General features: G+C 36.6%; 1 protein-coding gene across 1 annotated transcript in view; it reads left to right on the top strand.

Moving 5' to 3' along the window:
* DENND6A (DENN domain containing 6A) overlaps positions 1 to 13,492 on the top strand; it is a 28,731-nt gene extending 15,239 nt beyond the window's left edge. The window contains exons 12-20 of the mRNA XM_050904547.1: positions 639 to 733; positions 2,536 to 2,601; positions 2,695 to 2,759; positions 3,397 to 3,486; positions 8,565 to 8,618; positions 8,704 to 8,813; positions 9,409 to 9,511; positions 11,031 to 11,105; positions 11,626 to 13,492. Of these exons, the coding sequence (XP_050760504.1) occupies positions 639 to 733; positions 2,536 to 2,601; positions 2,695 to 2,759; positions 3,397 to 3,486; positions 8,565 to 8,618; positions 8,704 to 8,813; positions 9,409 to 9,511; positions 11,031 to 11,105; positions 11,626 to 11,757 (790 nt within the window). The 3' untranslated portion in view covers positions 11,758 to 13,492. The remainder of the gene's footprint in view (positions 1 to 638; positions 734 to 2,535; positions 2,602 to 2,694; positions 2,760 to 3,396; positions 3,487 to 8,564; positions 8,619 to 8,703; positions 8,814 to 9,408; positions 9,512 to 11,030; positions 11,106 to 11,625) is intronic.
* Positions 13,493 to 16,019: the final 2,527 nt, after the last annotated feature.

The following is a 16,019-nucleotide window of genomic DNA, read 5'->3' on the forward strand; positions in this document are numbered from 1 at the left end:
GGTGCCCCTATGCATCCTCAAAGCCAGATTCTAAGCACAGAGTAGACAGAAAAATCTGACAGGTTGTGAGCTTGGGCACAATGCTATTAATGTGCTTGTACTTCATCACGTGATAACTGCGTTTTAACAAAGAACGCTGGAGTGTTGGAAAGGAAGTAGGATATTAAGTGTCTCTGTTTCTTAATAGTGTCATCTGAGCAGTAGCTCTACTGAGAAGTCTCGTACAAACAGCAGTCATGTTGACATGCACATTCAAGTAGTGAGAGTTTGTTATAATCAAACCTTGAAAAGTAGCAATTTGTCTTTCAAATATGGGTCAGATTCCTGCTCATTAAAAAAAAAATCAGATGTCAGATAGTACCCTGTTCTCATCATTGCAAATGGGCAGAATTTAGCCAAGAGTCTAAGCAGATGATGTCACTTTTGTTCTCCACTAGCAATTGGACATTAAGATACATCTCTCTCGCTATTTTCTAAAACTTTGATAAACATACTGTGCTTTTACATGCAACTTAAAATGTAACTCTTAAATACAAAAGGAAAATAATTTCAAGTTAAGAATTTTAAGTTGACCTTTTGTATTCATTAAGACAGAAGCTCTTACTGTCATATTCTAAACATTGTCATTATTTTTCTAGACCGTCTGTCATTCTAGGGGTGACGAATCCTTTTTTTGCTAAAACACTTCAGCACTGGCCTCACATTATCCGAATTGGAGATATTAAACTTCCAGGTAAAGTACAAGTATCTTCTACAGTCCTGTGCAACAAGATCTAACTGTGTGCTTATTTATTTACAAACATATGTAATTTAGTTCAATTAATTTAATTTAATACTAACCAAATCCTCACGGATGTCAATCTGTCAAGTGAAATTAGGCTCTTGAGTACTCTGTCTTGTATTGCCAGATCTAGTATATTAAATGCAAAAGGTGGTAATACTCATTAGTAATAATGTTTTACCTTTCGCACAATCCTGTTCTTGTATCTCCACCAATACAGTATTAAAATCAAAAACATCATTTATTACTGATGTTAATTTTAGGATGAGTAGAATGTAATAAATCAGTCACAGCAAGTGCACAGAAAGTAAGACCTATGTGAAAGCTACGTTTGAATGTTACAATAATATAAAAAGTTGTTTGTTGACAGTATTTTGATAATATATTTCTAATCTGGCAATATTCCAGTAATTATTAATTGTTCAAGTTGGATGATTTCCTTACATGATTGAGTAGAATTTTAATGTAGTCTTGGATAACATGTCAATTGCTAGCCTGTAATAAAATACTGCAATACTCTAATTATTATATGAAATTCCTGAATGTAGCTGTTTGCTGTGACAGGTTCACTATTCTGTTCTGAAAGTGGGAATGCATAAATATCCAGTTAGGATAATACACCATGAAATTCATTTCTGTAGAATAAGTTACATTCAATTTCTCAATACACCAAATTAATTAAGGATTACGTACTGTGTTCAATATAATTTGGCAAGGTTTTGCTTTACTTTAAAATATCATGCGTGTCTATGCTTCATAATACCTGTAGGGATTTGGGGGGGTGCGGGGAGGAGTTAGCTAGCTGCTGTATAGTTAAGGTTTGGAAAATAGAATCTTAATTACACTATTAAACCTCTGCAAAGCCATATACACAGGTTGCCTTCAAATTTGATATATAGAGTTTCAAGTATGAAATTCTAAAGTTTTGGTGCAGCTATGTGAGATGCTTAGTCAGGAAGTTCTAGAGATGTATGTCTGACCTGCCTCTAAAAATTTAAGTTTTATTTCTTTAGGGGACAAAGAGAGGGCTTGTGATTTTTTTTTTTTTTTGTTGTTGGAGGTTTTTTTTCCCCCCTTTTCTCCCCACTCTGCAGTTTCAAAAGCAATTTATACCACTATCTTTTCTGAAGTTGAGCATCCAACTAGATCTAAGAGGAAGGTTCTGCAGAGGCTGCAAGACTGTTAACAGGGTCTTCTGGCTGGAGAAGGATATATTTGAAAAACAAAACAAACCCTTAGTTTGGCCTATGGAAAAGGAGACTTAAATTAATTTTCTTACAACGCTTAGATTAAAACAGTAGCCATGGATTCTTGTATACAATTTTTATTTTGGCCAAGGTACTAAAGATTTGTTCCTGAAAGTGTTTACCCTAAGTGGAACAAAGGAAGATTGAATAAAATTTGAAATTAATGAAACAGTCATTCACTGCTATATAGTCAGTATTTTATTTGGCTGCTTTGATTCAGAAGGTTGTCCTTTTGGTTTTTTGGTTTGATTTTGTTTTTTTTTTCTTTTCAACAGGGAACCCTTATATAAAGTGAAAAGCCTGTATGCTGTTATTCATGTTTACTGGATCTTTTTGGATATATACTTGGATGCTTGTCAGTGTTTCTAATGCTTCTTACAATATTAGATAGTCTTCTAAATGAAAGTATCCATTTCTAAAAATCAGTGCAACGTATAGCACATCGACTGTAGTATCTAGTAACAGAGATGGAGATTTCAAGTAAGGTGGCTTTAAATGTTTTGGCAGGTGAAGTTCCAAAGCAGGTGAAGGTGAAAAAACTGAAGAACCTAAAAACTTTGGACTCCAAACCTGGTAATAAGTTGCTTCAGAGTTAAATTACCAGTATTTTAATTTTAAAAAGCATACCCCATTTTCCTTTGACTATATGCTGCTTTTTTTCTTTAGGTGTTTATACCTCTTACAAGCCATACTTGAACAAAGATGAAGAAATTGTTAAACAGTTACAAAAGGTAATACTGCAAGTCTCTTCTTAATGGAAGTTGTTTTGTGTACTGTCGTACGGTGTTTTCATTTAAGGCTGAGCTCTGTTTACATAACTGAAATGAAACTGGATTGTGATTCCTTTGCCCCAATTCATAAATGAATAGATAGATTTACACCCTCATTGTAGAAGAAGGGGTGCTGCCTTGTTCGCAATTTCTATAACAACATGAATGGTAGAACTCAAGAAATTAGCTTAATAATTTGGAGAATTGAAGTGATAGATGAGTTCATCTGTTTTGGGTTTTCCACCCTCTGCCATCCCCCTCTAGTCTCTTTGGTCTAGAAATCTCATGCGTGAGGTGTGTAAGAATCAGAGCTTCCAAACTGTAACTGATTTGCACAAGTTTGTTTATAGAGATTTTTCTTTCCTTGAATTTCTTTATATGAAAATAAAAAATCAGCAATTGAAGGGATAAATATCAGTGCAAAAGGACTGGATACTGTTGCTTTCCTTTCATGGTTCACAGTAGAGGGTGCTATGTGTAGGCTTGTGGCAAATGAATACAGAAGTCCTGGAATAAATATTCTTAAAAAAACCGCCACAACTACTTATGTATTTTGGGGTAACGGACTTAATGTGATATTTTATTTCTTTTTTTTAAGGGTGTACAACAGAAACGTCCTACAGAAGCACAGAGTGTGATTCTTCGGCGGTATTTTTTGGAATTGACGGAAAGTTTCATTATTCCATTAGTGAGTTCTTAGACTAATGGGTATTTTACGTATGTAATATGGAGTAGCTTTTTTGGCGTTAGCCTGACTGAATAAGTCCAGTCACTATCCAGTAACTAGCAGCGTACCCCTGGGGCCAACACTGGGTCCAGTACTGTTCAACATCTTCATTAGTGATCTGGATGATGGGGCAGTGTGTACCCTCAGCAAGTTTGCTGATGGTACGAAACTGGGAGGAGTGGCTGATACACCAGAGGATTGTGCTGCTGTTTGGAGGGACCTCAGCAGGCTGGAGAAATGGGCTGACAGGAACCTCATGCAGTTCAGCAAAGAGAAGTGCAAAGTCCTACACCTAGGGAGGAATAAACCTATGCAGCAGTATATACTGGGGGCCGCCCGGCTGGAAGGCAGCTTTGCAGAAAAGGATCTGGGGATCCTAATGGACATGAAGTTGAACATCAGCCAGCAATAAGCCCTTGAAGCAAAGAAGGCCAATGGTATCCTGGGCTGCATTAGGAGGGGTGTTGCCAACAGGTTGAGGGAGGTGATCCTTCCCCTCTATTCAGTACTGGTGGGGCCACACCTGGAGTATCATGTCCAGTTCTGGGCTCCCCAGTACCAGAGACAGATGGAGGCACTGGAGAGAGTCCAGTGAAGGGCCACTAAAATGATAGAGGGACTGTTCAGCCTAGGGAAGAGAAGGTTCGGGGGGGGGGGGGGGGGGGAATCTCAGCAATGTATATAAATGTATATAAATCTGAAGGGAGGATATAAACGAGGTGGATTCAGGCTGCTTTCCATGGTGCCCATTGACAGGACAAGAGGCAGTGGGCCCAAACTGAAACACAGGAGGGTCTGTCAGCCATCAGGAAACACTTTTTTACTGTGAGGGTGACTGACTGCTGGAACAGGTTAGGTTGCCCAGAGAGGCTATGGAGTCTCCATCCTTGGAGATATTTAAAAAACTGTCTGGGCATAGTCCTGGGCAGCCTGCAGGTATGCTTGAGCAGGGGGGAAAAGAGGGGAGTTGGACCATATGACCTCCAGATGTCCCTTCCAACCTCAACCATTTTGTGATTCTGTGAGTAATATTTGAGCTACAGAAATTTACCATTAAGCTATGTCTTGACTTTTCTAAAATACTGTAGTCTTAGAATTCTTTAATTACCATACTTAGCATAAAAATGATGAAGGCCGTAGCTTAATGTTAAAAATGAAACATTTATATATGTAGACAAAAGGTTCGCATCTCAGAAAGGCATGCTTCTTTGTATATGTTGCTAGACAGCATTTTCAGATGTTTGCTTGTGATGTACTGTGCAGCAGTTATGCAAAGCAAAACTCTTGTGTGTGTGTATTTTAACATGGAGTAAGAAGGAAATTTCTTTAATCCTTCCTCAACACTTGGAACCCGTCCACTGTTGAAATTTTTAATTTTTTAAAATTTTTTTCATGTAAGTGTAAGAGTGTTTCCCTTGAGCTTGAGAAATGTCAATATTGGAAAGGTAGAGTTGGAAAGTGCTTTGTAATGAGAAGAGCTCTATAAGTGTATACTCTTGTAGCAAATTACTATTTGCTATGATAGCTGAGGGGATACTACAAGGTAATCTTTCTATTAAAAAGTGAAAGATCAACCAATTCAACTGGTAAATTAGACTGGCTTAATTTTTTCCATTAAATATTTATTCTGTCTTCTAGTGGTACTGCTTTTCCATGCAAATCATTAAAGTTTAGAGAAATTTTCCCCTTTCCAGTCATATTTGTGCACTCACTGCTGTCATGCTTGACATGAGAAACTGTATCTAGCACATCTTGGTTCCTTTCATCTGCCTTGTCCAGACAGAGCATTTCATTACTTGTCCCCTAGGCAATTAATTTACTTCTCTTACTTCTTCACAGACTTATTTATCTTTGCAACTCCATTTTTACCTATGTTCTATCTGACTTTCAAAGAACAATGTCTCCAAAGGTAGACAGTTTGGGTTTTGTTTTGGTTTTCTTTTTTTTGTTTGTTGATTTTGGAGTTTTTTTGCCATTGGATTAACTGCAGTAGACAAATTTCAGCAGTCAGACCTCCTTGGGCAGTTGTTTTATGGCCTCAAGGCAGCTATTTCCTCAGATTACTGCAGTATTTGCAGGATTTTCAAATCTTGCACCTACGTCAAGCATAAACAAAAGTTGCAAGAGACTTTTGAGAAAAAGGCAATGTCTCTACTTAGATTCAGAGCATCTAGAACTGGCAAAAGGATTATTGTGAAACTCAGCTTTATCTCCGTCTCATTTCCTGTCAGGGAATGTTAATGGCCAATATGTAGCAGGAGCTACAGAATTTGCTTTCTCTTACCTCGTCTCAGTTTTCCTCATTATTACTGCTGTTTCCAAAAAAAATGGGCAAATGAAATCTAGTATGGATGGCTGTTTCAAACAGTTAAAATACCTTTGGTGAAAAATCGCGTATACAGAGCTCTTCACTAGATCATAAAATCAAAGATGAATGTAGGTTAACTGGGACATCTGATGCAATCCCACTGCTCGGAACAAGGCCAATTTGAATATATAGCTAAATATCAAACCTTGCTTTACAAGTACAGGCATAAACTTTTGGACAAATTCAACACACTTATGTCCCCTGATTCTAGATAAGACTTTGATCATTATCCTCATGCTTTGTCTTCCTCAGAGGCAGTAAATACAGCTTCTAGATCACTGGTGACCGCAATGATCATGCACAGTACTGCTCTTTCCCCAAGCCTTGGGTTTTAGAGTGTAAGACATTTTCATGATGACCTGCCATTTCTCAGTCCTCCTCTGCTTGGCCATAAACCCAATATGGTTTTTATATCCAGGGGCGGAAATCCCAAAAGAGCATTGAAAGCTTTCAGAGTTTTGTGTTTTCCTTCTTCTTTTTTTTTTTTTTTTAAATCAGCCTCAGCAAAGAGCCTCCATTTTTTGTTCTAAACTGTAGTAGAGGTGAGTCCAGCAATCTGAAGGTTCATAGTGAGACTAATGGAATCTAGTTCCTTCAACCATAATCTCTGTTCAGGAATTTTCCTTCTGATTTTGTTGTTTTATCTTTGTCTATTAGTGATAAGCTGGTTTGTTTTTCCTCAGAGTCTCATGAGAATGGTTTCTAGAGAGTAAATCTTAAGACTTCCTGTTTTGCTCCCAGCAGTTTCTATACGCTGTTCCTGCAAAAGAATGATTCTCACAAGAGTTTGCTTTATCAGGTGATAATTTCTTCTGGTTTTGGGTGAGATAAAAGAGATTCTGAGGAAACTCTGCAAATTCAGGTGACTCTAGAAGATGCTGTTACACTTTTACAAAGGAGAGACTATCACTGAACGTTGAGATACATCTACTTTATATCAGGGCATCACACAGAATATTTTTTCAGTGGATCAGAATATTTTATTGTACAGCATCATGCTGTTCTGGAAATGGCAGATATCTGGTGTTCTGCTCTCTAAACATGGTACTTCACCTGTTCAGGTGTCTAAGCCTAAGTTAGGAGGTAAGTTTTGTCTCATTTCTAACTGGTCAGCAGAGTTTGTTGGAATGCTTAATGTTCACGGATTTTTTTTTTTTTTTCCTTCTGGACAGAGATCTCAATTTGCTGAAACAAATTGTAAAATAGGAATTTGTATCTACTGTAATAGTAAAAACTTACCTGTCCTGTAAATTGAAATCCTGCTGTAGTGTTTGTAGGCTCCTGACATACCTTTATGGTGACAAATGAATATTGTGTTTAGGTTGCTGAATCCATGCAGATTTGTAGGCTTTGACTTACACTGAAATGGAAATTTGTCATCTGTTTTCTAATTTGTGCATTAGGATAATAATAAATATGTTCTAGTATGCTTTTACCTAGCATTTGGAGTTTTGAAGCCCGAGTAACGATGGACTTCACCAACGCAAAAAGTTCTGTGTGAAGTTAAGTCATTTCTCTGGGCAGGTGGTTAAAATTGGGAAGTGATACCTCAGGCATTGGATGTGTACATATCAGCTGTCCTGTTCTGAGCTCTCTGAACACTTTTTGTGGATGACCTGAACTTTTCATCATTTTAGAGCATGCATGATCAGGTCCAATTTCGGTCTGCAAGAATTGTGACATCCCTAGAGACTTGTTTGTCCTTGGGTGTTAATGATTAGAGGAGTTTTTCCTTAAAATTTGTCTTTCTCTCCTGTTCTTTTGAGACAGGATGGACATGTACGGTGAATCTAAAACCTTTCCCTGGCATCCCCTCACATCTTGCTGAAACTTTCACTTCAAGCAAGAAACTTAATACGTTTTCTGTCATAAATCTTAGTTTACAGGGTGAGATCACCCTTTACATTCTCTGGCACAAGAATAGTATATGGAGGGGTCCTTTGTTTCTTCAAAAGATAGAACTAGACTTCTCATAATGTTATCGAAGCTGGTTATGTTCACAGATCAAAATGTACGGCCATTTGCATACAAACACTTTCAAAATGTATAGCAGCTTGTATTGATGTGCTTGTGTGAGCTGGCAAGGCAGAGCTGCCTCCTGTCTTCAGACCTTAAGCGTCAGCAGTGGCCTTGCGGAGAAACGTCTCCACTACTCGTACATTAGATAGCCCGTTGGGGCTCTAGCCATGCCTTTGCCAAGCATTGCTACTGCAGAGATGCCCACAGCTGATACAGCGTTTTGTAGGTTGGTTCTGTATTTAAAGTTTGTATGAGGGACTCTGAAAATCACTTCCAAATACTTGATAAAAAGTGGGATTACTGTTTGGAATCACCCATGATATGAAGGTACCTGTGGACTGTCACCAAAGAAAAGAGAGATTATTTACTAGTGGCTGGAGTTCAGGATATATATGTTCCATGTATATGTTTGCTTCCTGTCCTCCTTTCCCTCATGCCCTTCTTGAGTCTTGCTGACATAAAGTTCTGTAGTTGGGAAATACAAATGGTATTAGATAAGCTCCTTAGGTTCTCGTGGTAAATGTGCATGACCCCACCCTGTACCAATACTTAGAAGAGAAAAGGCTGTGGTCACAAGTGATAAGTAAACGCACGTGGACTGTGTATCTTTAATTCTGGTTATGCAAACAACCTTTCTTGTTCCTTTCCCTAGGAACGTTATGTGGCAAGTCTAATGCCTTTGCAAAAATGCATATCACCATGGAAGGTAAGGAAGTGTAATTCAAATGAGCTGGAAACTGGTCATTAGAGAAAACAGTTATGGTATGCTAATGATTTTTTTTTTTCCATAGAGTCCACCACAGCTGAGGCAGTTTAGCCAAGACGACTTCATGAAGACACTGGAAAAAGCAGGACCACAGCTCACATCAGGTTTAAAAGGAGACTGGATAGGGCTTTACAGGTCATTTCTTTCATCAGCATAAAAAATTAAATTATATAAATGAAGACACATTGGTAATACGAATGCTATTTTCCTGAGCAAACTTATTATCAGGATTTATTTAAATAAGACTTACTTTTAGAATATATGCTTTAATAGGAATGGATAGTGCTTAGTATACTTTACTCGCTTAAATCTGTTTCTCTGTAACCTGTTAATGTTTTTCATAAGATGCTACTAACACTACAGGTCTCTATACTAGTAGTATTTGTGGTTTTATTTTTGGTTCTAACTTGATTCCTCCTTCCAATCAAACACAAAGATAAAAATGAGGATATTTCAAACTGAGCCTTGCTTTGTTCCTGACAAAATTCCTAATTTTTATTGTCTTTCAGACATCTTTTTTTACTTTTTTCTCAATCCTTGTCTTGATTAATAGAAGCACTTGTTATACTCCACTTTAGAATATTACATTTTTTTGAAAGTAAACAGAGAAAGGGTCCTAATATCTTCTTCAACCTCAAACATAATTACTTTACATTTGATGACATAGAAAACAGTGTTATCAAAATTGTAATTAAAATATAAAATGTATTTTGCTTCGGTGTTTTACCAGGCATTTTTTGAAATCGCCAAACTTCGATGGTTGGTTTAGGAGCCGGCAGAAAGAAATGACACAGAAGTTGGAGGCCCTTCATTTAGAAGCACTCTGTAATGAGGTTAGAAAAATGTGTGTTTATGATTATATTTATCATCTTGTAATAAAAATGTATTCTCCCTCAAGTCAGTTTTACTCCTGCTGTTTTCATTGGTTGAACATAAAAACGTTGACAATTTTGTCAAGTCTGATCTAGCAAAACATGATTTTGTTAACCAAGTACAAGCTAGAACTAACATAGCAAGAGAACTATATGAAATACAGTTCACTTTTGTTATAACAACTGTCATTGTTTGTAAAATGTATCTTTAGTACTTTTTTTGTTTGGTTGTGTATTTTGAAATTGAATACACCCCCACCCCACCCCCCCAAAAAAAAGTTTTTCCTCTTATTTGATAATGTTATTTCATTGAGCTTCCTTCCTTGGCATTTTATTTGACAACACATTTTTAGTTGTGATACTGTTTGTAGCTTTGAAGGTATAAACTCAGTTTATAGTACCATAGAAAATTGACAACTAATTAGATATGGATAGTAAATAAGCCTACAACTGATCCATAGTAATTGGAAGCTGAGAAGTGATATCTGTTTATTGATATATAACAAAATGCTACATAAATGATCTTATGTTGTAAGATCTATTCTTTACTGAAGAAGCTGAAGTGGGTATCAGTATAATTTGAGTCGGAATAACTGATAAAGAAAGGTATCACAAGAGGAGAAGAGATTGTACAGCTAAAGAGGGAATAGGAAGAACAAAAAAAGTAAGTCAACACCACAGTTTTAAAACAAACAGAAAAATTGTGCTGGTTATTTTAGAAAAGCCATTGATTTTTATCCCTTGCCTTATCAATTCCCAAACAGTACATTGTAGCAACCCAAATAGATTGTTCAAATAGAGCAGCCCAAATAATTTGCAGGGCAATAGCTAGGTCAATTACATCACCTAGAATCTATCCAACTATATTTGACATTAACTTATTGCAAAGAAAAGGAAACGTGTCACAAATTTATTACTGATTCTGCTCCTTATTAGCTTTTTTTTTTGATCCAAGAGTTAACATCTTTCTGTACATGAGCAAATGTCTTTAATAGGTGAATAGTAAAGGGGTAGGGGAACAGAACTTCCATAAGAAAATTCACTTAATGAGTATATTTTACTAGTTATTGACTATGTGATCTCCTTTAATGCCCTAGAAACAAGAAGTGCCTCCTGGCACTATTTTAATATTTCATTATGCTGGCAGATCTGATTTGGTAAACATTCACTGCCATTTTGCATTGTAGATGCTATTTTTGAAACTAAGCCTGTTTGGCATGATTTTTTTTTTTTTTTAATTTGTTTGTATTGTGTTTGTATGCTAGTCTCCTGTTACGCTAAGTCCTGGGCAAACATGCAAATAAAGCAGATTTTGCAGTTCACAGTAGAGACAGTACATGAGTAAAATGAGTTTAGTAAATGGCATGAGAATAAGGAAAAGGAGAAGACCCAGTCTGAACAGTAGGTGTAAATTAATACTACTTTTGAAAATTATATATGTTGCCATAAATATTTCAATGCTGAATTTTTATTCTTTTAGAACTTGGTTTTCTGGAGTCAGAAGCATACTGAAGTAGAAACGGTGGATCTTGTCTTAAAGTTAAAGAATAAACTGGTAAGTAACTGAACTGAACATGGCTCAAATTTGCATGACTTAACTAGATAAAGTATTATATAGTTGTGTTTACAGGTACTTAAATGAAAATATTCTTTAAGATCTAGGTAGCTCAAGGAATCAATCATTCAGGTTTTTAAAACAAAACCAGTTCATTTCAGCCGTGACTGAAAAGTTAGCTAGCTTCCCAACATTGTCCAGCTATGTTGGAAGCATTGCACTGATCCTTTTTTTTTTTTTTTTTTTTTAAACTATTTGGAACTTTGTGACTGATCTGAGTGGGAGCAAGGCTGAATCCTCAGGGAGGAAGAAAACCAAACTTTCTTGTGATTACTGAAAGTCCAAATCAGTGTTAGCTCATGCTGTGGTGTGGTTGTTGAGGAAACCTGCTACTGTCCAAATTCCTACTCAGTTAGCAAATGAGGAATTCATTTTCTAGATTCACTAATATGTCACTTCGGTGTGTCTTAAGGTAAACTTGCATTTTTAGTAGAAATCATGTTTTATTGTACCTTTGCAGTTGCAGGCTGACAGAGAACATCTTCCTGTGAAAACTGACACACTGAAAAAGCTGCAGACACACATCAATGATATTATACTAGCACTTCCAGATGACTTACAGGACATCTTGCTCAAAACTGGCACAACATGATTTCTACTGGGCCTTTTTTGTGCAGAAAACAAAAGGCAAATGTAGTTTCACAGAAGACAGTGGCTTACCAAGTTTGGAACACAGCTCTAAGTAGTATATTAACACTACAAATGGACTGTACTAATAGTGTAGCCCACTATACTATTTTCACTGTTTTTTCCACTTAAATACCAATGCAACTAAAGGAATTCCTGTGTCTAATAATGTTTGAAATAAGTGCTCTTAAAGAAAAATCTGTGGGTGTATGAAACGATACCACAGTGTAGGACCACAGTGCAGTGCTGGCATTGCAGAATGTTTTCCAGTTGGTGCTGCTATACCCAATCCTGTTAACTCAGGGGTAAGCAATATTGATCCTGTACTGTCCTGTTGATGTAGTATCTGATGGCTCTTTTTTGTTTTTCTTTTAGTTTTCATCTAGTGATAAGTCCAACTGACATATTATGTGACTTGGTCAGAATACATTATAGTTGAGGTATTTTACTGGTAAATCATTGCTTTCAAAACTGTTTCAAGGACAGCTGAAATAATCAGATCAGTTCTTAACTTTCTTCCTTTCTCCTTCTTACCATCTTTCCAAAACCATTTTAATTTAGCATCTTCAAAGAAGAGAAGGCAGCTGACAAAAATTTCCTGAAGAGAAGTATTTTCCATTCAATGTCAGTTAATTAGGGTGCTCTCACTCACATGCCTTAAATATAAAGTAATTGTATACTAATTGGTGGTTTTAAACTGCTGACATTCAGGATTTAAAGTGGATCACTAGTGTAAATGTAAGCATGCAGTATTCATCACAGGAAATAAACACAGTGGTGTTCTAATATGGATTTTAAAATCAGTGATTTCAGTAGAGTTAGCTGATATACAATCTGTTTCAGTTGGAGATCATAGCAGTCGGCTCCTGGTTTTTTTTTTACTTATACCAGTAGATTGTTTGAGGAGGTAATGGGGCTGGAGCCAGAAGATACTGGGTTCTGCTGAAAAAAGCCTATGGAAAGGTCAAACTGTGGCAAGAGAAGATTGTAGCGTGAAATTATTCTCAGTATATGCGTATAGCAGACATGCATAAAAAGTAATTTCCTCTTGCATATTAAGCAACAAGAATGTGATGTTTATCTTCGTGAACAAGTTTCAGTGGTATATAAGAACTCAGCTGCTCCACATGCAGTGTTGTACTTAGACCAGTTTCAAGTAGAATAAACTGAATGCTATAGTGTACACACAACATACACTTTTATATGACAAGTGGATCACAGTTATAAAAAAACCTCTGCTTTTAAGTGCTTGGATAGAATTTTTTAAAACTTATGACATAATCCTGCTATAAGTATATGCTTTTGTATGATAAATATTTCATACTATCTTTCTAAAAATGTCTTATTTAGATATAAAGTGTCACAATGGTATTTTTATGAAAATAATGTATTTTAATACTGTTATGGTTTGTATACAATTACATTAAACTTTTGGTCATGAGTATCTATTACGTTACTTAAACTACACCACTTTAGCATTAATTTGTAACTTGCAAATTTTTTTTGCACACTCTGATGAATAGCATTTCTAATCCAGAAATTAGTAAGTGGCCATTCTTATACTAAATTATCTTAAATATTTAACCTGGAGCACTGAGTAGTTTCTTGGAACTATGTAAACTGGTAACAAGTATGATAACTACCACATGACTGCAAATATGTATTTTTGTAAAAGAAAATAAAGGGTTTGTTTTGGGTTTTTTTTTTCCTCCCCCCCTTTGGAAGTTATGTGACTTAGATGATGGGTGTGCTTTGTTTGTTTGTTTTTCCCCTCTCCTGGGTAAGCAAAGCTATTCAGCAGCTTGTAGAGACTGCTGCTTAGTCGGACTTGCTGAAGCCGTACCCCTTAAGTGACCAGAAATACCTGATGGGATGGTGTTGTAGTTTGATCATGTGTCATGGTTGTAATATGATAGAGCTGCAGGATCCTCAAGAAAGCAAATGGCAGCGACTGGCTTCCAAGCGCAATTTATCCAATCTTCAGTCTGTTTCCTGTACACATCTGGGAGGCCCTTGAGAAACATGGTAGTGGGAAGCAGACTGCAAGCAAAGCTCAATTCACGTTTCTTTAATGGAGTTGGTATTAGTTTAAATCCCTGAATAACTAGATGTTTGAACAGAATTAGAATCTCGTTCAAAAGAAAGGCAAAAAGAAAAGTTGTGCTGGCTTGTTTGCTATCTTCATCAGTGACTTGTAATGCTTTTGGTGGTTAAAAAGGACCTTAACCTGTAACTACAAGTCTAGGCAAAATGTAGTCACTAAAACAGGAACAGTCTTTCCTCATTGCAGGTTTCTGATCTTGTCCTGTCTCCCTGCAGTCCTTTTACACTGAGCATGCATATTTTGACTAGGGATGCTTCAGCCATTCATACTGTTGCAGCAGAGGAATTGTATTAGTTGCAGAAAGTAGTTGCCAGCTTCGTGAGCTGGAATTTTCCCACCTGTTTTTTGTTTAGTTTGGTTTGAACTCAATGTGCTTAAAATATAGGTAAAGAGCCTGTACTAACCCTCATTCATCAGAGGCTTGACAGCTAAAGGACAGAGCAAAAAACTACTAGTTTCAGTAACTTTCCTTCAATCTTCATCTGACTTTAAAAAAAAAATATGTATGTATGTACACACACACATTATTTGGACTAGGATGGGAAAAAGTCCCTAAGTGAAGGAGAGAATACCTGGGTGATTAGAAAGGCTCCTAGAAAAGGGGTAGCAGTTGTTCAGTAAAGAAATGCTAAAGATAAAGGACCCCAATTGGGTCATGAAAAGAAGTTAAGACTGCTTTGGTTAGTGTAACAGGAGAGTAAACTGGACATGCATAAGCTTTGGGACTTCTCAAATTTCTTTTAAGCAATGTAAAAATAATGCCAAGAACCAAAACATGAGATAAAGTGCAGTCAAATACGGTAACGATGCAGCTAGTCCTTTAACAGTGTTAACATCCATGATCTGAATAGAGGAGAATGAATCAAAAGTATGTTGTGAATAATAGTTATGTATGATTATACAGAGCAACCACTTATGTTAATGTTGAAATGCTGATTATTGACAATTACTTCCAAAGCAAATGTTTGTTAGATTGTACTCAACTGAAGTAATGAAAGGTATCTATTAATGACCTAGCTGTAGTAAGAATATGCCAGCTTGGAGGTCTAGAAAGTAACTTATTTCAAAAAGAGTCCTTCACATATTTTGTAGTACAGTTATCCTCAGCTCAGTTAGGGAAGCTTAACTTTCCTGGCCAAAAAAAAAGTGTAAATATTGAGTGCTCTGAATAGAAAATAGGTAACTATGGGAAACCTAGAACTGGACTCCTTAAAACTATCAGGAAATTGAAATCAAATAGTTGATGAGGATCATATTAACATCTTAGGCACTAGCTAAATTAAGTTAAAATATGACTTATTTGAAACTTAAATTTTATAAAAATATAACTTTCAAGCTTAATTTAAAACAGATTTTTGGTTCAGAAGAACATAATTTAAAACTCGAGTAAGACTTTCAACATGACACGTAAGAAAAGAAAGCCTAAGTTGAGTCTCACTCACAGTAGCCTACTGCTAGGATCTGGTTCAGGACTGTCTCTTTATCAAGAACATCAAAGATGTTTTTCTTTAATGGAAGATGAGTAAATAGCTTCTGTTTGAAAAATGTTAGCTCTTGTGTACTGCCGTAGTTTCTAATTAGCATAGGTAGGTTATAACTCCCTTGAAAATTTGTAGGGCTTTTGATTGAACCAATGCTTCCTTGGGATAGGGAGCTCAGTCACCTAAGCGTTAAATGCAGCTCATTTTATGTTGCCCCAAATTTAATTGTCACAATAGTATGGGCTTTTTACAGTAGCTATGAAAGAAGCTGTTACAGCTGGTTATGAAATCAAACATACCTCTCAAAAAATGGCATGTTTCTAATAAACCATGGCTCGTTTCAGTTTTATTCCCATGTTACTCCCCTGTGTCTATCTGCTGTTTCCTGGCCAAGAAACTGGATGCTGTTTTGGTGCCAAGATCACACTGTGTTTTGCCTTGACTCTGCAGCCTCCAGGATGCTGCAGAGGGTCCAGGTCATAGAAACAATGTAAGAAAAAGATCCTGTAGTAATCAGTGTTCCTGTGAGGGAGTTTTTGTTGTTGGTTTGTTGTTTTCTTTTTTAATTACCTGGCTCTATTGCTACTAGGGTGTATTTGGGGGTTCCCTGAGGATGTGTTTTACCCTGAAACCCCTACTTCT

Source organism: Gymnogyps californianus, chromosome 13 (assembly GCF_018139145.2).
Source record: "Gymnogyps californianus isolate 813 chromosome 13, ASM1813914v2, whole genome shotgun sequence".
Classification (NCBI taxonomy): domain Eukaryota; kingdom Metazoa; phylum Chordata; class Aves; order Accipitriformes; family Cathartidae; genus Gymnogyps; species Gymnogyps californianus.